At 40.5% G+C, this 25,775-nt stretch overlaps 1 protein-coding gene across 2 annotated transcripts in view; it reads left to right on the forward strand.

Moving 5' to 3' along the window:
- Nucleotides 1-2,749: 2,749 nt before the first annotated feature.
- The window catches only part of SIDT1 (SID1 transmembrane family member 1), a 95,430-nt gene continuing 72,404 nt past the window's right edge, over nt 2,750-25,775 (forward strand). For both annotated transcript variants that reach the window (XM_025477403.3, XM_025477411.3), the window contains exon 1: nt 2,750-2,959. In XM_025477403.3, coding sequence (XP_025333188.1) covers nt 2,765-2,959 — 195 coding nt within the window. In that variant the 5' untranslated portion in view covers nt 2,750-2,764. The remainder of the gene's footprint in view (nt 2,960-25,775) is intronic.

A 25,775-nucleotide genomic window follows, 5' to 3' on the forward strand; every position in this document is an offset into this window, starting at 1 on the left:
ACCATATCTAACCTTTTAGCTGAACTAGGAGTCGTATGATAACAATATTTGGTCATACAACATCTTAAACTTTCTAATACAATTTCAAAAACATTCTTCCCCTTCTCTTTTCCTTATAGGAACCGTGTGATCCTGTGAGGTTAATTACCCAAGGTCATTTAACAGAATGAGGATTAGATCGTAGTATAGAGTAATTTGTAGTATATAATTCAAAATGGTATATATAAAATCTGTAGTGGCTTTAAAATAAATATTTTGAGTTCTTTGCTAAGATGAAGGATCTGTTCTAATCACTTCTAATTTCAGTTCTTAATGTTGGGATCATAGCTCCTTCAAATACCCACAAGGTTGTCATGTGGAAGAAGGATTAAGTTTATTCCTAGCTCCAGAGGGCAGAACCCATGCCAGTGAGTGGAAAAGAGGCAGATTTCAATTTAGAAAGTGAAATAGTTTTCTAATAATGAGACACTTGCCCCCAAGAGAGTTACTGTGTGAAAAAGCCAATTACTCACCTCTTGTGGTGTTGAGTAGGACTCCATGACCCTATAGCTGTAAAGAGTGCTTGAACTGGCTAGGCCAGTTAACCTTGAAAGACTTTATAAACTTCAAGCTTATGAAATTTTGTTAAATTCTAAAAAGAGGTGGGCATCTGGGTGGCTCAGCCATTGAGCATCTGCCTTTGGCTCAGGTAGTGATCTGGGGTCCTGGGATGGAGTCCCCACATCAGGCTCCCCACAGGAAGCCTGCTTCTCTCTCTGCCTATGTCTCTGCCTCTCTCTGTGTCTCTCGTGAATAAAAAACTTTTAAAAAAAATTCTAAAAAGAGGCATAGACATTTTAAATACAACAGTTTAATGTCATTCAAATTCAGTATGAAATTATTCTATTTCTCAAAACAATGAGTTGCACTTTAAACTTTACCCCGAGACTCCTCTTTGAATTAGTATTTTTGTCCTTATGCCCATACATTTTCAAGAACGTTGTTTTAAAGTGAAAATTGTCCTAATAAAGAATCTCTAACTCACTCTTCCATGGTTTTATGACTGCACTGTTATACAATGTTATACCAAGGATGTCTGGGTGGCTCAGCAATTGAGCATCTGCCTTTGGCTTAGGTTGTGATCCCAGTTTACGGATTGAGTCCCTCATCAGGATCCCTGTGGGGAGCCTGCTTCTCCCTCTGCCTATGTCTCTGCCTCTCTCTGTGTCTCTCATGAATAAATAAACTCTTTAAAAAAATAAAACATTATACCAAATGTATTGAACTCCTTTGTGATATTTTAATAAATTATAGGAACTCAAAGAGGTAAAAGAAAACAACAACCTGGGGTCCAGTCCATTAAGCCTCAAACTCTTGATTTTTGCACAGGTCATGATCTTGGGGTGGTGAGATCCAGCCTGAGTGGTGCTTCAGGCTAAATGTGGAACCTGCTTGAGATCCTCTCTTTCCCTCATCATCTGCCCTTCCCCCACTTACTCTCTAAATCATTAATTAGTTAATTAATTAAATCCCTCCCTTTGAATGGTAAATGCTAGGATTTTAATCTTTTAACTCTTTGAACAGGACCTTTTCTTCCGATTTCTCTTTAAAATGTTCCTTCAAGTTGAACGCAATTATATTATTTTCTAGTTTACGAATAACTTGAAGCCGAAATCAGTCAGTTCTCTTCCGCACCTGAACTGTGATTGTCGGATGATCCCGCAAGGGCTTCCCAGGGATCCTCTTCCCACCTCACCCTGGAGCTGCCTCTTCAACAGTTTCAATGGAATCCCCTCACTTTTATTAGAAGGATCTTTCCTTTTAATGATGGGCTGTGGTTTCCCTCTTTTGAAAGACCATTCAGAACCCCAGCGATTCTCCCAGAATCTAAGAAGTCACTGCAGGGGTAAAGTAGGCAAGAAGTTGGGGGGGGGGGGGTACAAAAAACAAACAAACAAACAAACAAAAAAAGCACCCTCTGCAGAAATCCAGCTCTCTAAATCGTCCTTGACAACTTCCGGAGCCAGATTTCAGGCGGTGTTCGAAGGTGCCTCCTTTCCCCCAGCTATTCGCTGTTTTTATGACTTGTGCATATTTAACACGTACACACACAGGGCGAGGGAGAGAGAACTCGGAAGGGGGGGAGGCTCTCCCTGAGAAAAGAAGATGCTGGGGGAAATAAAACAGGTGTCGGGGAGGGAAGGAGTTCTGTTGGAGACCTGAGAGTTCATGGCCATCGTTCCAACGGGCAGGGGCTCTCTGCAGGTAGCAGACAGGAAAAGCAAACTCGTGCACCCTCTTTGGGGACAGGCTCTGTTGCTTTCTGTTTCTTCGCTCGCAGCCAGGGCGCACATCTCCTCCACACGGGCTGCGTTTCCTGCCGGGTGGCTGCTCAGGTGGACTCCTCGAGACCGGGGAACGCTTGCTTGGAGCGTCTCCGATGCCTTTTGAGAAATTTTTATTATTATTTTTTTGGAGGTAGAGTAAGGGAAGGGCTCTGTTGCAATTCTGGCTGGGTAAGCGGGGGGTTATCAGAAATGAGAAGAGGGGGAGGGCCGGCGCCCAGGAGCGGGAGAGCCCAGCAGCCGCCCCAGGCCCGCGCCCCCCGCGCCCCCCGCGCCCCCTGCGCCCCCGGCCCGCGACCTCCCGCGGGGACCCCCGGCGGCGGCGCCGTTTGATCGGCCGTCTCCAGGCTGCGCCCCCGGGCCCGCGGGGGGCTTTGCAAGGACGGGCGCCCGCCCCCTCCGCGGGGAGGCTCAGCTCGGCCAGGGGCGCGGCGCCCACCATGCGGGGCGGCCCGGGGCTCGCGCTGCTCGGCGCGCTCCTGCCCTGGCTCTCGGGGGCCGCGGGCCCCCCCGCCCCGCGCCGCGACCCCCGCGACCCCGCCAGGGGCGCCGATTTCGACCGCGTCTACGGCGGGGTGGTGAGCCTCAGCACCGAGAACATCTACTCCTTCAACTACACCAGCCAGCCCGGCCAGGTAAGACGCTCGCTCTCCTCCCCGGGAACTTGCCCGATCGGAGCCCCGCCGCTGCCGGGGGGGGGGGGGGGTCCCCTCCCTGAGAATTGAGCTCGGGGACCAGAGGACCCCTCGTGCCCTTTGCCCTTCAAAGCAATCACTGCCCTGCCCCGGCTGCCGCATCCTCCGCAGCCCGCCCGGGGACCGACGACTCGGGTTCCTCTCGCACCTTCCCTGGCCTGGTCCCCTGGCGTTTCGGGGCTTTGCAGAGACACAGGTTCCCTGCACCTTCCGCGGCTCGTGGCCCCCTTGCCGCGCCTTTCTCTAAGGAAACTCAAGATTTCTAGGGCTGCGGAGGGAAAGGACTGCACCTCTCTGCTCCTAAGCCTTTGCGGAGAAGGAGCCTCATTTCATCTGGATGATTCTCCAGACTCCTCTACCTCGTAGCGCACGGGGAGGGAGAGCTGCTGAGAATGGAAAATAGGACTGTGTGAGGATGGACGCGAGCTGCAGAGCCTCTGAGTGCTCGATAGTCACCTCCTGCGTTTCTGTACCGCTGTCACACGTATGTGCTCCCGAGAAGCCACAGGACGTGGCCAGAGATGTGCAAACTGCAGCCATCAGCTGATCTGTGGAGGTTTTGCTGTTAAATGGGTGATTGTGTGAAAGTTCTAGACCTATTTCTGACAAGAATCGAGGTGAGACAACGGGAGGAAATGACTGCCCCAGCAACTATCCCTTTGACACACACATATATATATATACTCTGATTATATAATGTAGGAGAAATGCATGGGTAGGTTTTTTTCCCCTCTAATATGGTACCTTCTGGGGCATGCAGAAAGGAGAAGACTCCCCCAGTGCACCTTCCTCTGGATCCTTTTCCCATGTGAATGTGCATGTGTACCCCTTACTATTCCAGCATTCCCTAGTCCCTCGGGAAAGTCCAGAATCAGATAACTCGAGATACCACCTTATGCCTCCCTCTCTAACTCTCACTTAAAATCAGAATTCAGAAACCTGGTAGCTTGGAGTAGTATGAAGCAGGGTGGACCAATGTGCCCATCACCACTCCCAGACATCTCCCAGCTGTGCGTATTGAGCAAGTTCCCCATCTCCAGTCTGGCACAAAGCTGCTGTCACCATGGCAGCAGAGCCCTCCACCCTGGCCTGTCCTCTGCTGACCTTCAGGTTGCATGTCCTGAAGTAGGCAGAGTGACCATGTGCAGAGCCATTCTATCCTGGGTAAGTGGGAGGGACAGTTCTCATCCCCCCAATTCCATCTCTTCCTTCCAGTGTGTAGTATGGACCAGCTGACATGGCACATGAGTTGTGTCCCTAGCCCTGTAATTTGCTCAGAATAAGTCTGAAATATTTCATGAACTCTGGGGTGTACTATCAGTTTCCCCTCCAAATCATTGGTAAGGAAACTCAGATGATATGCACAAAGTAAGTTCTGACATCAGGCTTTAGTATTTCTTGCACTTCAGCTTAGAAATACATCGGCTATTTTTTAACTATCACTTAACCTTTTCACCCTTAGTATTTGGTGAGTTTCTCTGCCACTGCACGGGTGCACTGTTTGCAGCTGGGTCACCTGCTTGACTTTCCTAGAAAAGTGTGAGATATTGAGGACAGGGGCAGAGTCATGTTCATCTCCGTGTTCCAGCACCTAGCACAGTGCTTGGCACATGGAAGGTTTATTAATATTTTTGAAAAGTGAATAAGTGAAGAAAGATTTAAGGAAATTGTAAACTAAAACTAAATAAAACTAAATCCATACTTTTGGGGGCACTTGGGTTGCTCAGCTGGTCAAGTCCTGATCTCAGGGTCCTGGGATTGAGCCCTACCTCAGGCTCTATGGTCAGTGCACAGTCTGCTTGGGACTCTCTCTCTCTCTCTCTCTCTCCCTTTCTCTGCCCCTCCCCACCCTTCCTCTAAAATAAATAACTAAATCTTTTTTAAAAATAAAGTATATGTTTTATTAGGTTGGAAGTGTGAGATCATTCCAGATAAAAACATTTTTAACAATTGTTATGAAATTGTTATGAATTTTTTTTTCTTTTTTGAGAATGGTTATTTGGCTATTATTTAGAAAGTCTGATTATAGAGAATCAGTTTAGATGCTGTATTTAGGCTAACATATGGCACTTGACTAAACTCGGACTGGCTGCCCAACTCACTTTGTGCACATGCAGCACGCTAGTAGCCTCAGCCCTCCCCTCTATAAAATGGATGTGTGTGTGTGTGTGTGTGTGTGTGTATTCTAAGGACTCACTCTCCAGGGATATAGGGTTAAATGAAATAAATGCCCATAAACTTCCTCCCAAGGCCTCCTGGGTCTCAGGGTGATTGGCTTAGATTAAAATCCTAACTCTATAGGCATGGGGTGTGTGGCCTTGGTAAGTGACATCATTCCCTTTCCATTTTACCTGTCTACATGTTTACATATCTCTTATTTTATGAAACAATGGTGAAACTTAGTTTTTAAAATATCTTTGCATGATACAATAAAAAGTTGACAACCCCAGTAGTCACTAAAATTTCACTAATCTGAGAAATACAGTTGGGAACTGTGGGACTAGCAGATAACTCAGGTATCTTAATTATTTTAATACTGGCATGCAATAATATGAACCAGCTGTCCTTAAATCTTACAGCTTTTGAGACATCTCTTTAGTATGCAAGTAAGATAGTGGAAACCTCAACCCTCTTACTTTGGGGATTACTCCCCTCTCCCTCCAGCTGGTATTCCCATTGACTTCATCAGAGATTATATTTTTCTGATCTAACTGCTCTTGTTTCTTTCTCTTTTTTAAAAATATTTTATTTATTTATTCATGAGAGACACAGAGAGAGAGGCAGAGAAATAGGCAGAGGGAGAAGCAGTCTCCCTGCAGGGAGCTCAATGCAGAACTCGATCCCAGAACCCCAGAATTATGACCTGAGCCAAAGGCAGATGCTCAACTACTGAGCCACCCTGGTGCCCCTACTCTTGTTTCTCTTGATGGCCTCTTCTCTTCTTGGTCCTGTTTGCCCCATGTTGGATACTGGCAGCCCCACCTTCCAAAACATGAATACGATGCTTTTAGGTATAGCAGAATTTTCCTGAATGTTTGGAGTAACATAAGGGTTTGCAGAGCAGCATAGGGTAGGTGATAGATTAAAGCAGAAATCTAGGCAATGCTGTTATAACAATTTACCAATTTAAGATGGTGGCACTATGTTTAGGCTCTGGTTTATCACCATCTTACTGGCTACTCCCCACCCCAAATGCTGGCCTCCCCCACTCTCGAAATTTTTGTTATTCGTGAGAAGCAGTTTTGCCTCCATCACAGACCCCAAACTCATTGAAGGGCCCTACTAAATAAAGAACTATGAACCCAAGGTCAAAAGGCTGGCCAGGACCTTTTTCCCTTAATGACCCAAGTTTTGGTCAGGGATCCCTCTCCTGCAGGGGTCACCTCCCACCTATACCTCTTCGAAGCAACAAAGAATTGGGTTTAGAAAAAAAAAAAAAAAGTATAGCTTTTTGAGTTTTCATCTTTTTTTCTTTTTCTCTTCAAGCTACTGTTATGTTTGCCATTATTTTTTCTTCACTTTGGTGGAGAAAGGCTATTCCCAATTTAGGCTTTGGTGAGAAGAGGAAGCTGCTGTGGGAACCTTTGCCCCTAATCTTTCCTGTCAGCCACTGCATCTCCTGTACCAAACACTGGTCTCAAGGAACTATTTAGCCAAGCATGTGTCATGCTAATTAGCTGAGGTCAGCATCAGGAAAGGTCTCATATGTCTTCTAGGCAGAGTAAAGTAAATAGGAAGTTGCCCTTAAAAAAAAAAAATCACTGGAAGAATGGAGCGACTGCTTACAAAAATAATGAATATAAGGATTGAAGTTGCAGATTAGGCGAGATCATGGTTCATTTTATTTCTCTGGAGGGGAAGTATCTGGAGACTCCTTTTCAGAGGAGGAGAGTTTTCACTATCGTAAACTGGGTCCTCTATCACTACAGGGCTGGAAATAAACGAGGAGGAAATCACCTTGTTGAGAAAGTCACCAGGCATATGTTTGACTAGGACAGAGGGCACAAAAGCAGGTTTATTGAGAAATGAGAATACTCTTGTAGAGACAGGTGGTGGCAATAATCAGATGTTTATACTTGAGCTAGATGCTGATAAGAAGCGTTTAAATAAAAATCTAACTACCATGCAACAAGAAGTGTTCTCTGAGGCTTTCAGCAACAGAATTCATTGTTCACCATAGATCTTTTAATTTGAAATGTTTCCCTGGAAATATTCCTTTTGTTTATTCAACTGAGACATTTATCTTTTAAGGACATATGCTTGTTTTATGCCCAAGGAATAAAACAATAAATGCCCTTGGCTTTATTCACATCAACCAGTAGTTGTCTACCTAGAACCAGTTATACTGCATTTTGGGTCCAAATTCAAAAAGCCTATCCAGTTCTTGGGAACAATGACGTATATATCAGGATATTTGAGCAGTAACTTCTAACTATACCTTACTGATTACGTGGAAGAATGAAAACTTGTGATAGGATTACCCTCAGTTCCCCGGGTCTGGGATGCACGCCCCCTGTGTTCTTTATGTACTGAGGCAGAGAAGCCTCATCTGCTGGTCTCCCAGTTCCCCTAATGAACTGGACTGGTGCTTGTTTGTGAGGAGAAAATTCTCTCATTACTACATTATCTGGCTGAACAGACTACCATAGACCGGGTGTCTTAAAAAACAGACATCATTTCTCTCAGTTCTGGAGACTACATGGTCCAAGATCCAAGCATCAACAGATTTGGTGCCTGGTGAGAGCTGACTACCTAGTATGTAACAGTGCCTTCTTATAGCTCTATCTTCCCGTGGCCCAGCAAGCGGAGAGGTTAAGCAAGCTCTCTCCTATCTCTTCTAAGGGCACTAATCTCATCATGAGGGCTCCAACCTCATGACCTGATGACTTTGGAAGGTCACATGGGGGATTAGCCTGCAACGTATGAGTTTGGAGGCAGAAGGGGATGCAAACATTCAGTCCATAGCAGTTACTTCCCATGTTTTCCTCTGTGGCTCTGAAAATTCTACATCAAAGTGTCTTAAGGATATTTAGAGGCTGATATTTTCCAGTCTGGGATCCAATTTCATGCAGAACCCATCTTCTGCCTGCCTAGACCTGATAGTCATGTGCTAAGTTATATAATGGATTCTGTAAGTATTTGCTGTCCAACATGGTAGCCACTGTCCACATGTGGCCATTGAGCACCTGAAATGTGGCCAGTCACAATATGAGATGTACCATAAGTGTAGAATATACACCAGATCTCAAAGACAGTAGAAATGTGCCATTAATATTTCCATTGATTGTATGTTAAAGTGATATTATTTTGGATATATTAAGTTAAATCAAATATATTAATAAAATTAACTCCACTTGTTTCTTTGTACTTTTTAAAGTAGCTACAAGAAAATTTAAAAGCACACATGTGAGTCATATATTTTCCTTGGACAGCACTGCTCCAAGTCCTACAAGACTTTAGAGAACTCATTCATCCCACAGATAGCTTTGCTAGAGGATATGAGGCTTGAAAAGGTCATAAGAGATAAAAAGAACTTCAACAGGAAGAAAGGACAAAGGCCTTTCACATATAGAAAAACGTATCTGATTTCTTTATTGACAACACTGCGTCAAAAGCGGTGGTATATATTTCTACCAGGAGGCATATAATACCTGCTTGTCTCTTTTTTTGTGATGATACCCACCGTGGATCATAATTGCCTAGTTTCATTAGGAATAACAAAGTAATGATATTTTAATTATATCTCTTATTTTCTCATTCATGAGCTGGAATACTCTTATAATAAGAAATCTTTCCTCATCAGCTCTTTGGGTACCTTAAGCTATTGTTTGTGAAACAGACATGGGATAAAGACTTCATTCTTCACCTTTATTTACCAATTTTCAAAATAATGAGTTGTCTTTTAGCATCTTATTATAATGACCAATGAGATTTCATTTAGCATAAGTATGAGCTCATGAATTTAAACATATTTTATGTGTGTTAACCCATTGCTGTTACTAAACTTAAGTGCAGATTCTTTATTGGCCAGAAAAAGACAATTTGAATTGGATCCTGAATTATCTTGATAAAATACAAGCACTCTCTGACATCTTCCTTGCTTTCTGGCATGGACAGTTATTCTAAGCTCATCAGGTTCAGTTCTTGTCTCCAACATGGAATTAGAAAGGTCAGGGTCCTTTGAGTAAGAAATAGAGACCACAGTATGAAACCAAGAGGCCTCTATTGCTAATGGATTGGTAATTTTTTTCTAATTCTTTTTAGTACACAGAGCTAAAGGACAGTTTGTATCATGAATTCACACTAGTACTTCAGAAATACAGGGTTTTTACTTAACCTTATCCATCTTACACATCGATTTCCTTTCTCCTATGCCCAAAACCCTGGTTCTCGACTATATTGACTTACTCATTTGCTTTAACCCACAATATACACACAGCAGTTTTAGATAACAATACTAACAACATTACCAACAATAAGATTACTGGCAACAGTTTGAGAGTTATTTTTACAGTTCCTTTAACCTTATGGCATATTTCATGATTGATGTTGAGTCAAATTACTGTGTTTGAAAGTAAGGTAGCAGTGCAGTTATGTTATCCTTTCAATGCAGTTATATTATCAACTTACTAGGTTCATTTGCTTCACTTTACTTTTGAATTTCAGGGATGCTTCTTAATTTTGTTTGAAAGTTAACAAATAAAAATCTGTATAACATGATATATTCAAAGAAGTCTAGCTTTGGGGTACCTAGGTGGTTCAGTCAGTTAAGCATCTACCTTTAGTTCTGATCATGATCCCAGGGTCCTGGGATGGAGCCCCACATCAGGCTCCCTGCTCAGCGGGGAGTCTGCTTCTCCTTTTCTGTCTGCTCCTCCTTATTCCATTCTCTCTCTCCCTCTCTCAAATAAAGAAATAACATGTTAAAAAAAAAAAAAAAGAACTAAAAGAAAACCCACAGACTGATAAAATCACATTAAAAAAAAAACCCACAACAATACAAACAGAAGTCTAGCTTCTACCCCTGTTTCCTGCACCTCATTTCCTCTCTTCCTATATTGGTAACCATTAAAAATTTATGGCCCAGGGGCACCTGGGTCACTTAGTCTATTAAGCGTCCAACTCACGACTTCAGCTCAGGTCATGATTTCAGGGTGATGAAATCCAGCTTCACATCAGGCTCTACTCTGAGCATGGAGTTTGCTTAAGATTTTCTCTCCCTCTCCCTCTGCCCCTCGTCCTGCCTCATGTGTGTGTGCACACTGGTGCATTCTCTAAAAAAAAAAAAAAAAAAAAAAAAAAAAATTATGGCCTGTAAAATAAAGCAGTTTTTTGTTGTTCCAATGGTTACCTTTTTACTAATATATTTATATAATGCCATTGGCCTCTTCTGTTTTTGTCTCTTAGTTCTCTATGATGAGCAATATTGAAATTAGCTGGTATCTTCTCCATCTCATTAAAAAAAAAAAAAAACGATTTTATTTATTTATTTGAGATAGAGAAGCAAAAGCCAGGGGAGCAACAGAGGGAGAGGGAGAAGCAGACTCCCTGTTGAGCAGGGATACAGACTCGGGGCTCAATCCCAGGTCCCTGAGATCGTGATCTGAGCCAAAGGCAGACGCTTAACTGACTAAGCTACCAGGCACCCCTCCATCTCTTTTTACAACTCCCAAATCTAAACCCTAGTTAATACCTTTAGAGAAATTAATGAACTTGTGCTACTTTTCAAATATTGTCCCCATTCTTGCCCCATTTTTGATTAGTTGTTCATATCTGCATTATCAAAGCATATATCATTACAAGCTAGGCTATCTTCCTTACAACAAACATTTAGTCTTAGTTCTACAGGTATCTACAAATTAAAAGTTCACAACTAGACTTATGTTAATGTCCTCCAGTTGTTTGATTGTCTAAAGCTTATTATCTAGGAGGTATCTCCTACAATTCTTTCATGTTCACAACACTTTGTCCAAAGCCATGTACTTGCAAGTCTGATTAGCTGAATATAAAACCCTTGGCTTATAGGGTTTTTTTCCTTGAGTTTTAAGCATTTTTCTTTGGCTTCTGGCAAAAGTGATGATAAAAGGGATTCTTTCTCTTGCAAGTAATTTCATAATCCTAAAAGATTCCCTTTCCTTTTTTCTTTGAAATCCAGTAGTTTTACCAGACCATGTCTGTAGGGCAGGCTTTCCCAGGTATGTGATATAATCTTGCAATATGTAACCTCAATGATTATTTAATTCAGGAAATTTTCCTTAGAGTTTTTAACATTCATTTATTCAAATGCTTATCTTCTTTAGGAATTCCCTTTATACTTATGTTGGCCCTTCTTTATTGTTTCCTATATCTACCAACTTTTCTAGAATTATTTTTTATATCCTGCCCAGATTAATTTATTTTTCTCCTTCCCATCTTCTGTTTTCCTTATGATATTATGGAAGTATTTTTTTTATATCTCTGTGCTCCTTCAAATTAAATATTCATTTATGACAATTTTAAAATTTATCTCCCTTTTTTTACCCTGAGTTCTGCTATTGATTTTTTAAAACTTCATTTTTCCAGTGATTTCATTTCTGAACTTTTAAAACCCTGATTTATGGCTTTTTTATAATTTTTAAATGTTCATAACTTTTAATGTTGAAATATTAGGCTATACTTTCTACCTATTTTATAGGTACAGTTTTCTGGCATATGTTCACCATCTGAAATGATTTTTTCTGCTTCTTAGTCTCTTTTACTTCCAGTAACTTTGTTTGGGATTCAACTGCAGTCCTTATCTATTGTTCATCTTTACATTAGATGAATTTTTCTTACTTTAGCAGGGAAAGATGGACCTGGATAGGTTTCCTAGCTTTCTTCTCTTATCTTTGTGAAATGATCAAACATGACTTTCTTTCTGAGAAATTTCATAGGTCCTTTTCCCCATTTTATGTAGTCTGCCTCTTTCTAGTCAAGTAAATTAATTAAATCCACAGATGGGTTGTTGGAACCTCTAATCTATACCTGGTCAGTCAGATGACAACCTGGACTTTTTTTAAAGTTTGTTTGTTTACTTATGTAATCTCTAAACTCAACCTGGGGCTTGAACTCAGGACCTGGAGATCAAGAGTTGCATGCTCTTCTGACTGAGCCAGCCAGGTGCCCCCAACCTGAACTTTTTGATTGGCATTTGAAGGCAGGAAGAAGTGTGGGGAAGGGCAGTCTTGTAGAACTGATCCTTTAACCTGTGGAATCTGATGCTATCTCCAAGTAGAAAGTGTCAGAATTGAGTTGAATTATGGGACACCCAGCTAATGTCTGAGAATCCCTTGGTGGTGTGGTAAAAACAAACAAAGAAACCCCACATATTATAACTGAGGAGGCAGAATTATACTTCCCCATCACTAGCAAAATAAATAATATTTTCATGGCTTTTAGGGAATCACAAGGGAAGATGACATCATTAGTTATCATCTAGGGCATCTATTGTAACCCATTATCCAGATCATCTAGAGAGGCAGCTCTGTCACTAGACCAGTGATAATAATCCTCAGTTTTGAATTTATAGTTAAAAAGATAAGCATATCATTATTTTTTTATTCATGAGAAACTGAAAACCACAATAGTGAAACAAATTACATCAGCAATCACTGAGGCTTGAATATATGAGTGTCTGAATTCAGGTTCATAATTTTATCCATTTCAAATCTTGGACTGTAGAGTTCTCATATTTTTAAAAATATATGGTTTTGCTAGGCGTTTCTGAAATATGGTAAACTTTACATTGTCTCTGGTCTTTTAGTGGTCTTTTCCGAACCTGTCTGTATTTTAATGGTCTTTAATGTACTTTTAATGTATTTTTTTAATATTTCAAAAGAAACATGTTTTGCTCTCCTAAGTCAAGGACAACAAACAACCAAGATACTGAGCACTATTGGGGAAGAACACTGAGTGGGACACCAGAAAATGTGTGTTTTTATCTTTTTAATAACCTATGTACCTTCAGCAAAACCTATTTCCTCCCTGAGCTTTATTTTCCCCACAGATAAGAGACTACATTTTTAATATTTTTTCAAGCACGAAGTTGAGCCTTTTTTTTTTACCATGTGCAAGATTGTAATTTTTATGTGTAATTAAAGAATGCCTTATACTTGTGTACAACTTTATTTTTTTTTTTTTTTTTTTTTTTTTTTTATGATAGTCACAGAGAGAGAGAGAGGCAGAGACACAGGCAGAGGGAGAAGCAGGCTCCATGCACCGGGAGCCTGATGTGGGATTCGATCCCGGGTCTCCAGGATCACGCCCTGGGCCAAAGGCAGGCGCCAAGCTGCTGCGCCACCCAGGGATCCCTGTGTACAACTTTATTATTACTTTTTTTTAAAGTAAGCTCTATGCCCAGTGTGGGGCTTAAACTCATGGTGCTAAGGTCAAGAGTCACAAACTCTACCAACTGAGCCACTCAGGTGCTCGTAATGTTTTTCTTAACTATAGACAAGTAGGAGAAATTTCTTGCCAAAAATATCATTTCTAACTCCTTGTCTTATAAAAGCAAATAAATGAAACTTGAAATTATTGTTTCTGAAAAACTATTCTTTGCTTGTTTGTTTCGTTTCTTTTGAGAAGTTTCCCCTAGGGCTCTTCACACCTGGAGGTGTGTTTGTTCTATTTTGTTTTGCTTTGTTCCCTCCACCTTTGCCACATGTGCTAAGCTTGTATTCCAATTCCATTTAGTTTCTTTCTCATATTCCTTTTGTTTCTTCCTGAGTGCCATGTCAATAGGCTTATGATAGTTTTGGGTTTAGTTTTTTGGTTGTTATTTTGTTTTGTTTTGATTTTACTGTTGTGATGCTCTTTTCTGTGGGGGGTATTTTAGGTATCTTATACAATATGTGGGGATTTTCACTTATATGTAGAACATAAGACACAGCACAGAAGATCATAGGGAAAATAAATCACAGCACAGAAAACTGACTGGGAAGGAATCAGAGAGGAAAACAAACCATGAAAGATTCTAACTGTAGGAAACAAATTGAGGGTTGCTAAAAGGGAGGTGGGTGAGGGGATGAGGTAACTGGGTGATGGGCAGTAAGGAGGGCACGTGATGTGATGAGCACTGAGTATTATATGCAACTGATGAATCACTGAACTCTACATCAGAAACCAATGATGTACTATATGTTGGCTAATTGAATTTACATATTTAAAAAAGAAAAAAAAAGTAGAGATTTTCAGTCATCCTTCTTTTCCCTCTTTGGTTTCAACACCTTATCTATGTCATTTCTCACTGTTGGCTTGAATCTAAAAGATCAAGGACTTGATACTTGTGATACCATGAAACTTCTGTGCTGCAAGAAGATGCCAGAAGAAAGATTTCTTTCTTCCTTTCAAATGGATTGATATTATTACACGTTGCCATGCAGCACCCAGAGTTTGTTAGCCAGCTCTTCCTACATTGTTTAACTCTGGAACTAACTGAAGTCCCATGTCAATACACCAAGATGGTGCATTAATGATTTAAAGGGACATCTAATGAGCTATTCGAATTGGGGCCTCACCATTTTTTCTGCTTATTTGCCAAGGAAAATATCAAACATACCATAGTGCTGCCAGGCAATAAAATCATAGTCTTTTTTATTTTGCTTAAAATTTTTTTGAATATTGTTTATTTTATTGTACATTGTGAAAATGAAAGTTTGAGGTTTTCTTTAGCACATTAGTTCCTACGCAAACCAAAACCAAAACAAAATCTAAGGATTTGTATTCTTCTTAAAGGCTAAGGTCAGCAGTAAGAACAACTATTGGACTTAACACCTATGTCCTCAGTCTAAGATCCTTTGGTTTTCATATATAATAAATTTCTAAGAACATGTGTAAAAATTGTTTATACAGGAGAAGCAGTTGATTTACCAATCAAAAGATAGTGCTCCATTCCTGGAGAGATAAAAGCAAAGCTGAGTGCTATATAGCAAATGTAGATTATATATTAAATGTTTTTAATAATAAAATGAATTGAAAGAATTTGCTATAGTAATTACTTCAAATTCGCTTTTGTCTCATCCCTTAGTTTATTTGAAGTGACAATAGGCAAATAAATTGATTTTGCTATTAGGAAGAAGGATATGCAGATGTTGATTTTGCACAAGATTAAGTAAGTGAAAAAAAAAAGATTAAGTAAGTGATTTTTTAATGGGTTGGATAAGAAGAGTGAAACTGATTTGAAGGTGTCTTATATTGAAAAATGTGTCCAAAGAAAGTTGAATATAAGCCTTCTTTTCTGATAGGAAAGCTATAGGAATCCATTTCCCTGCCATAGCTCCCAAGAACTGGTAAATTTTCCCTCTGTTCCATTAAAAACCTTTTCAAGAGCTAGTTCTCAGCTCATAATTTTAAGGAAGTTTGTTTGGGACCCAGCCTTCTTCAGCTGATCCAAAGACTAGCCAGGGTGTCTATATGTAATTATGAAAGTATTCATTTATTTATAAGTATAGATCACTTATTTTGGTTAAACTCATAAGTGTTTAAATAAAATACTCTATATCTGAAAATGGTGGCAAAATTAAAGTTTATCTAACATCATCAAGTAGCATGTAGTCCTAAGTAAAAGCATCCCCTGGCTGTAGTACTTTACAATTGATTGGACGATTAAGAGTGTAAAGGTTTGCCCTTCCCTCTACCTATCCCGAGACACAAAAGTTTTTCAGCTTTGTATGCTTCCTCACTCTTCCTTTATATATATATTTTTAAATAGACTTTATTTTTCAGAGAAGTTTTAGGTTTAGAAAAAATTAAGCATCAATTAATTTATTTATAATTAATTACCAACATCTTGCATTAGCGTGCTACACTAATGATACACCAATGTTGATATAGCTTTGGTGTTACTTTGATCTTTATTATATATTGAAGTTCACAGTTTGCTTTATGGTTCATTCCTGGTGTTATATGGTTCCATAGGTTTTGAGAAATGCATAATGTATCCACCATTCAGTGGATTGTACAGGATAATTCATTTAATCCCCGTAAAAATCCCGTGTTTCACCTATTCACCTCTCCCTCTTTCCCTCAAATCCTGGAAGCAGCTTTTTTATTGTTTCTCTAGTTTTGCCTTTCCCAGAATGTCATGTAGTTGGAATCATACAGTATGTAGCCTTTTCAGACTTGCTTCTTTCACTTAGCAATATGCATCTAAAGTTCCTTCATGGGTTTTTTTTTTCATAGCTCAATAGTTTATTTCTTTTTAGTATTAAAGAATATGCTTTTGTTTGGATGTGCCAAAGTTTGTTTATCCATTCACCTATTGAAGGATATCTTCGTTGCTTCCAATTTTTGGCAATTATGAATAAAGCTGCTAGAAACATTTGTGTGCAGATTTTTGTACAACATAAGTTTTCAACTCCTTTGGGTAAATACCAAGGAGCTTAATTCCTGGATCCTATGGTGAGAATATGTTTAGCTTTCTTAGAAACTGTCAAACTGCCTTCCAAAGTGAGTGCACCATTTTGTACTCCCACCTGCAATGAAAGAGTCCTTGTTGCTCCACATCCTCATTTGCATCTAGTATTGTCAGTGCTTTGCATTTTAGCCATTTTAATAGGGGTATAGTGGTATTTCATTGTTTTAATTTGCAATTTCCTAAGGGCATATTAGCATATTTTCATATGCTTATTTGCTACCTGTATATTTTGTTTAGTAAGGTATCTGTTCAGATCTTTTGCTCATTTCTAAATTGGATTGTTCGTTTCCTTTTTGTTCAGTTTTAACAATCCTTTGTAGATTTTGGATGCGAGTCTTTTATCAAATATAAGTGTTGCAATTATTTTCTACTTGTCTGTGCCTTATCTTCTTACTCACTTAAGAGTGCTGTTTGACAGAGCAGACATTTTTAATTTAAGAAAGTACTACTTACCAATTTTTCTTTAATGAATCATCCCATGCCTTGGTGTTATATGTAAAGGGGCTCTGGGTGGCTCAGTTGGTTAACTATCCGACTCTTGATTTCGCTCAGGTCATGATCTCAGGGTCATAATCTCAGGCTTATGAGATAGAGCCCTGGGTGTGGAGCCTGCTTGGGAGTCTCTCTCTCCCCCTCCACCCCTTCCCCCTCCCACTTACCCCCACTCCCAGCCCCTATAACACTTGGTTCTTAAATAAATAAATAAATAAATAAATAAATAAATAAATAAATAAATAAATAATAAACAAAAAGTTGTCACCAAGTCTAAGGTCACCTAGATTTTTTCCTGGGTTATCTTCTGAAATGTTATAGCTTTGAATTTTACATGTAGGTTTATGATCCATTTTGGGTTAATTTTGTGAGTAGGATAAGGTCTCTGTCTAGATACATATGTATTTTTAAATGTGGTATCCTATTGTTCCAGCATGATGTGGAAAAGACCACTCTGTGTTTTTAGTATTATAGTGTTACATATGTGTGTGTGCATTTATATCCCAACTTGGATCAGAGAATCTGAAGCAGCTCTCTACCTGGAGCTCGTTGTTCTTATTTCTGTTTCCAATCTTCGATTCTATTGCCACTACCTCTAATCTCTAACATTTTCTTCTTGCTAGTTTTTTCTGTGTATCTTATATCTCTCTGCTCCCCCCATCTTTTTTGTCTCTCAAACCTTTTACGAACGCTGTTGGCCCATCAGATTTCTTCCTCTTTGGTTGATCTCCTCAGGTTGTTTGAGGCTTTGCTACTGGCAAAGACATTCCTTCTTCATTTCAGACAACATGTTTTTTTCCATATTTCCAAATTCAAAGCCGTGATGGGTAATCTTAGTTACTAGAGAACTGGTCTCTCGATTTTTAAAATTATGCTATAGAATTTTAATAATACCAACGGTGGAGGATGAAGAACATATGCTATTTGGGAAGTCAGCCTGTATTTCTGTTGACTTCATGTGCCATTATTTTCTTTATTCATGGCGACAAGATATTCTTGTCAAGTATATTTAGCTACAGAAGTGTAATTGGGCTTCCATTTTCTGTTCTTTTTTTCTATCACTAAAAGAAATACATAAAATATCCCTTGAAACCATTGGGATGGAAATGGATAATTGTATTTTAAACTTAAGAGCTTAAAAAAAAACCCTTTTAAATCACCCATCTCTTTTTCACTTAACAGGAGAGGGACCTAAAAGCCAGTGAAATAAATTACTTACTTACATAATTAATTAATTACTTATGTTCCAAATCACGTAACTAGTTTGAAGCAAAGCCAGGAACATAACTAGCTCCTGAGGATATTTCCTCAAGATATTTCTGCTAAACCACTCTCCCTCCCACAAAAGCACATCTATATACTTACCAACAACAATAAAAAATAATTTAAAATACAACAATTGCACTTTCAGTCAGGTCATTTGATCACACTTTATGTTGGATTCCCTTACAATTAATGAAAATCTACACAGGTTTTCATTTTTTGTCGCCCCCCCACCCCACCCTGCCCCTCAGCCCCAGCCCAGGAATTGTCCAAGCATCCATTCGTCTGTGTGAATCAAGCCAGCAGGATTGGCATTAAATAAAACTGAGAAGTTAAAAAAAAAAAAAAAAAACTGAGAAGTTGGCAGATTTGCTTCAGTGTTTCACAGAGCAGCAGCCACCCACCAACTGTGATCTTACTCGGACTCCCTGTGGACCCAGAGGGCCAATCTTCATCTCCTTTATGCTTTATTTGCATCAATGCTGGGTTCCTTTGTGACAGATACCAGGCAGCTTGGAGACCCAAGCAGTTAGCCTATCTGTCACTGGAAGACAGGGCTAATGCTGAGAACTGGTATTTCTGGATCTTCATTAAACAGCCATGAAGATAAGCCTCAGCAAACAGGATTAGCCAATTGTTTCTGTTCTTCTAGATTTAACTGTTCTGATATGGACAAATAATTCATAATTATCTAAACTGGAAGCATATATTAAAAATTGACATGAAAATACTCACAGGTTTTTTTTTGTCCTTTCCAATATTTGCAACAAGAAATTCTGTGTTTGTCCGCACTCTCTCCCCATACTATCTTCACCAGAGTAGAGCAAGTACAACTTTCTAGGACGAAGACAATGTTTATCCGGATAATAAAAGGACACAACATGGGGATAAGGAAAGAGGCAAACAAAATGAAGTCTGAGCATGCAGAGATGGTTTGGGGAGGCCTGTGGACAGTGAGGCTCTAAAATAGCTATGGGGTATGAGTGAGGTAGAAAAAGAAAGCAGACTTGGGGGTCAGGCAAAGTTCTTAGCTGCAAGCAACAGAAATCAATTGGCAAACTTAAGCAGAAAAGTAATTTTTAGAAGGACATTGGGTAGCTCACAAACTTGAGTTGCCAGGCTCAGACTATGGTTAGGAACCAAGAGAAATTAAGCTCCAGGAAATTATGGCAACTGTCATGATGCAGAAAGGTTTTGTAAAGATACCCACTGAGAACTACCACCTGCTCTGCCATTAGATATGGTCACCCCTGGACCCTGCTGGCATGGACCCTACTGGTGTCAGCATTGACAGTGAATTCTAAACTTTCCCTTCATCTTTGTATTGTTTAGTCACCATTGAAAGTACCAAGTGGTTGGGATACCTGGGTGGCTCAGCAGTTGAGCGTCTGCCTTTGGCTCAGGGCCTGATCCCAGGGTCTAGGATCGAGTCCCACATCAGGCTCCCTGCATGGAGCCTGCTTCTCCCTCTGCCTGTGTCTCTGCCTCTCTCTCTCTGTCTCTCATGAATAAATAAATAAATATTTAAAAAAATTTAAGTACCAAGTGGAAGCATCCAACTATCCAAGCATAGGTCATATATCTAATTCCTTTGGCATCCATCAGCAGCCTTGTCTCCCACAAAACACACAGTTTAGTGGAGTAGAGGAAGTAGGGGCTGGGTAGCCCCCAAGTCAATGCCACCAAAGGTCCTCATGAGGTCTTCTCAAGCTAGGGCATTTGTTCAAAGACAGCTATGTGTGTCCAGATATAGGTTGTCAGGGACCAAGATATGGCAGGGAGGAAAAAGGGTGCTGGAGCTCTTATCTAAGCCCATTAAAGAGGAACATCTAATATGAGTCTCAGAGAAGAATCTGAGTACTATATAGCATCTCTGCCACCATGTTCACTCCATAATTAAAAATAGTTTAATCTCTTAAACATGGCCTTTCCTGAGGCTTCTTCTGCTTATTTCAAGAAATTTTCTTTTAGGATTTTGAAGAGGAAGATGTTTGCAGATGATCAGTTTTGTCTTGTTTCGAAAGCAATTTCCTGTAAGTAATATTTATATCCTGACAATACTTATTTAGAACTATAAACGGCGGGCAGCCGGGTGGCACAGCGGTTTAGCGCTGGCCTGCAGCCCAGGGTGTGATCCTGGGGACCCAGGATCGAGTCCCACATCGGGCTCCCTGCGTGGAGCCTGATTCTGTCTCTGTCTCTCTCTCTGTGTGTGTCTCACATGAATAAATAAATAAAATCTTAAAAAAAAAAGAACTATAAACGGCACTGGTCTGCCAATAAATACTACTACAGAAAAAATTGCTGATAAGTGTCACATCAAAACTCTGACAGTCATAACAATAATTTTTTAGTGCCATCCCAGCTTGAGAGCATTAAGTAAGTAGGTCTCAGAATAGCTCTAGAAGAAACTTGCCTGTAGTGTGACCACTCAGCGTATAAATAAATAAAATATAAGGAGTGGATCCTTGAATTCTGCCTCAAACCATAAAATAATTGTTTTTCCCTCTTCAACCTCCTCCACTTGTACTCCAGAGTGAAGGAATTGGTTTTTTTTTTTAATTTTATTTATTTATGATAGTCACAGAGACAGAGAGAGAGAGAGAGAGAGAGAGAGAGAGGCAGAGACACAGGCAGAGGGAGAAGCAGGCTCCATGCACCGGGAGCCCGACGTGGGACTCGATCCCGGGTCTTCAGGATCGCGCCCTGGGCCAAAGGCAGGTGCCAAACCGCTGCACCACCCAGGGATTCCTAGAGTGAAGGAATTGTAAGGAGAAGGAGTATAAAGTGGGATGTAGGGAGAAAAAGAGAAAAAGGAATCATGCACAGGAGATGAGCAGACCCCAATACCTGAGAGGATGAGGAACCAGCATGGCTGCTGGTTGTCTCCCAGGAACCAAGACTGGACATGCCTAAAGCTGGAGGAAGTCATGGTTCGGAGGAACTAATGCAAAATCTGTGAGAAACCCTGGAGAGACAGAAGATGGTTAGCTGTTGAAACGAGAGGTAAATGGCAGCCCACAATTAAGAGGCCCCTGGTGAGGAATAGGTTGAAGGAGAGAGTTTTTTGTTGTGCGTTTTTGCCTCCCTCGGTTTGGGCTACGTGGATTGCCACCTGCCCTGCCTTACTGCCCTTGTAAGGGAGAAAACCAGCAGCACCAGCCCAGGGCTGGCTGGGCTCCGTGGGGGCCTGCTGGAGTACATAGGATAACCACTGTGCCCGTGGACTTGCTGATTCTGAGCATTCCCTCCTTCCCCACCATTCCCTTCACAAGGCATAGGCCTGCCGATTGCAATGAGAACAGTGTGTAGGTGGGGAGTAGAAGTAAAATTAGATGCAGGGGACAGGCTAGACCCCTGTGTGGGGCTGAAAAGGGTGTGGTCAACTCAGAGGTTGTCCACCCTAGGGGGCTTTTCTTCTAGCCTCTTTCTACTTTAGACCCTCCTCACATTTAGCACCTCCACTCTGGGGTTCTCAGTACTACCCCAGGTAGCTGATACCCCCAGGAGTTCAAGCTCACAGAAGAAAATAGCACACATCTGCAAGGAAACTACATGAGAGAAATCAAACTGGATAGCCTTTAACCAGATGTAGCCCAACTAATAAATCAGAAGAATAAGACTTTAAAATAAGCAAAGCGAATATAGTGGAAGAGATGTGGATAGAAGGGCTTCATTAAAATAAAGCAGGTTACAGTTATGAAGATGAGCCAACTGGAAATCTCAGAGTTAAAAATAACACTGTTTACATAAAGACCTCAGCAATGGGGGGGCACCTGGATGGCTCAGTGGTTGAACATCTGCCTTTGGCTCAGGTTCATGGAATGAACCAGGGTTATGGAATGGAGTCTCGCATCAGGCTCTCCACAGGGAGCCTGCTTCTCCCTCTGCCTGTGTCTCTGCCTCTTCCTCTGTGTCCCTCATGAATAAATTAATAAAATCTTAAAAAAAAAAAAGACCTCAGCAATGTGTTGGACATTAGAATGAAAATGAATTACAGAACTGGAGAATCTACTTAAAGAGATGTAGGATATCAACAGAAAAATTAAGAAATTGGGAGGGCAAACCTGGTTATGATGTCAACATAATAGGGGGCCCACATGAAAAAGACAAATGGAGAGAAAGAAATATTTGTAGAAATAATGCTGAAGAATTAAGAACAGCCACTTCCCCAACATCCTGGAGGTGCTTTCTTAGTACTTGTTGAACGCTATAAGCTTAGCTGGACTATCTCCATTGGTATAACAACAGTAAATATTTTGTAGTGTTTGTACTAAATATCAGATATATGCTGGATTCCAAATATATCACAGATAAAATCCTCCGAGAGAGCAAATGTATGAAACAATTACCAAATATTATAAAACATGAAGAAATTCTATAATTGAGTATAAAATTGGGTAGTACAGTCCATAAGTTTTGTGAGTGTTAAACGGTGAGATCTGGTTAAGTTAAGGTCTTCAGTGTATACTTGCCTTGACGCCTATTCATGTGAAGAAAATATGTAGGACAGCATTTCCCAAAGTGTGTCCTATGGAACACTTGTTTTATAGAATAGTCTTGGTGTTTCATGTAAAAGGCTTTTGAAGTGTAGTGGAACTTGGCCATGGTTTGACTGCCTAACATCTGAGCTCCATTCCTATATGTTTGGGGGAAATCCTCATTTTATGAGTCTTCACTGGAGCTAGAGCTCCTTCTTGTACAGAAGTAGAACAACGGCACCTGCTCACACACACACCCCAAATTCAGGCATGGTACATGGCCTTGGTATTACCAATCAGATCTGCCTTTCCCAGACTTTGCTTTGGGAGTCAGTGATGTAGAGAAGCAGTGTTCAGCAGCAACAGAGGCAACACTGGTTTCCAGCAATGGCCATAACAATGGGGTGATGGCACTTAAAACCCTCCAGAGGCTTTCTATTGCCCTTAGAGTGAAGCCCCAATCTCTCACATGATTTTAAGACTCTTTGGGACGTATAATAGTCCTTCATATGCCTTCAACTTCAGCCAAACTGATTTTCTCTTAATTCTTCAAACTTCCTTCTTGCCTTCTCTCTCGGTTTCTCCTCCTTCTCCCCCTCCTTCCTTATGTCTACTACACTGTTCCCTTTGTTTAGACATTTCTCTTGTTCTGCTCTGCATTTTTCTGGTTAATTCTTACTCATCCTTTAGGAAAATATTCACCCTGAACACCTATGTCATGCACTTCCACAGAAACTTAAATATTAATACAATTCCTTGTTTAATTGGCATTCCATGGGCAAACCTGCGATCTCAGTGAAGGCAAACTATGTCCACATAGCTTAGTAACATATCTCTTGTGCCAGAACAATGCCTGGCACAGGATAGTGAGTCAAATATTTAGTGAATGAGCAAAGTTCATCCCAAAGTAGCTAGAATCTAGACTGTTTTTTGTTCTATACTCCTGGCCTGCCAATTATTATTCCTCTCTTTAATGTTTTCCCATGTTTTTATTGGAACTGAAATGTTTAATATAAAACTTAAATCATAAACCTAAAGAGGAAAGTTTATATGGCTATATTTATGTGTAGATTGTTACTGGCATAATGAAATTCGTGAGTTGAGGTATGTAAAACATGCTTCTTAGAAAAGTACTTTGGATGCAAAATGCTGAGTATCTAAAAGTTTAGGGAATAATAGCTCCCAAGGGGTAAGCTGCTCTTTTCAAGGGATGAATGAGCTGTTCCAGGAAAGCTGTAGGCCAAACTTGAAAGGAAATTAATATCCTATGTGAGATGACCGTATAATCTTCTCCTTTGCCAGGGGTGATTGGGCTTATAAGAGTGTCTCCACATGTGGAAAACAGTCAACAACTTGATTGATTAGTGAATGTGTGGGAGTGGAAAAGCACTGCCCAACCCAAAGCGTAGGTGGGACAGCTCTGCCTGGTGCTCTGCAGGTCACAGAATACTGTTGCCTATAGTCTATCTAGGGAGGTAGGTAGTCTGGGTGTGACTGTTCCCAGTCTACAGTTGAGGAAACTGAGGTCCAGAGAATATACGTGATTTGTCCAAAATCACCCAGATAGTGTAGTGTTAGTGAAAGAGACAGAAAACCTAGGTCTACGTATTTTTCTTCATTATGGCGTACATTTACAGAAGGTGGTTTTCTAAGGCTGAATCAGGCAGAGGGAATTTTAAACAGTCACATCAATAACTATAGGAATTATTTTAATGCTTGTCTCTTAAAAAAAAAAGATATAACCTGTGACTGAACTAACTCCATTCCTTATGGTAGTTATGAAAATTTGGAGAGGAACGTGTCATTTAATAGACCTTTCTAACCTCCAACAAGAAAGAGATTCAGAACTGCAAGGCTCCTATCACCTAAGGGACCCTCCCAGCAGGTCTGCTTCACTCAGCATGAAGGGTCTTGGCAGCTGGGTAGAAGTTGGAGATAAGCTGATGGTCTGGGAGAGGTTCAGAGTTTTAGAGAATGACTTTATTGCCTAATAATGCTACACATCTAATGTTCAGGTTGACTTATGTTCTCCCAAAATATATGTTGAAGTCCTAATCCCTGGAATCTATGAGTATGACCTTATTTGGAAATAGAGTCTTTGCAGCTGTAATCAAGCTAAGATGAGGTCATTAAGTGGGCCCTAATCTAGTGTAACTGAAGTCCTTAGAAGAAGAGGGAAATTTGGATACAGACATACACAGAAAGGAGATCCACATGAGAAACAGAGATACACAGAGGGAACACCATGTGATGACAGGCAGAGATTGGAGTGATGCAGTTGTAAGCCAAGGAGTACCAAGGATTGATGGGCACCACCAAAAACTACGAAGAGGCAAGAAAGGACTCTATCCAGAATTTCAGAGGGAGTGTGGCCTGGCTGACATTTTGATTTCAGATTTCTGGCCTCCAGAACTGTGAGTGAATACCATCCTATTGCTTTAAGCCACCCAGTTTGTGGTTTTCTGTTACGGCAGCCCTAGGAAACAAATACATCTAATGCAGAAGCTAGGCTAGCATCTTAGCCTGCAGTGCAGTACTAGCTTCATCTGGGTCCCTGACCATATTTCTTTTCCAGGGTAGAGCAATGGGGGAAATGAGCCATGTTAATTAGACCAAACACAATGCAAAGTTCTGCAGCTAGCTGAGAAAGAGAGAGGGAGAGAGAGAGAGACTGTAATCGATGAAGTTAGCATAAAGCAGGTGAAGCACCAAAATAAAGGATAGACTATAGCAAAATAAACCATGAGAGCAGTAAGAGTGTTTTGGAAACTGTTTGCCACAACCCTGAACAACAAAAAGACTGCATAAAAGGAGGGTTGTCACTCAGAAACGGGCAAAATACAAAGGCTTCCTTTTTATTACTATAATGTAATATTTTAGATATATAAACAAGTATAGAAAATAATGTAACAAACACCTATGTACCCACAACTCAGCTTAAGGAACAAAAGGACAATTAGAATTCCCTATTTGCCCCCACCCTATGCCACGCATTGCCACAGGAACTTGAATATTAATGCAATTCCTTATTTAATTGGCATATCACATGCAAAACTGTGATCTCAAGGAGGGCAGACTGTGTCTACGT

This window comes from Canis lupus, chromosome 33, assembly GCF_003254725.2.
Source record: "Canis lupus dingo isolate Sandy chromosome 33, ASM325472v2, whole genome shotgun sequence".
Classification (NCBI taxonomy): Eukaryota; Metazoa; Chordata; class Mammalia; order Carnivora; family Canidae; genus Canis; species Canis lupus.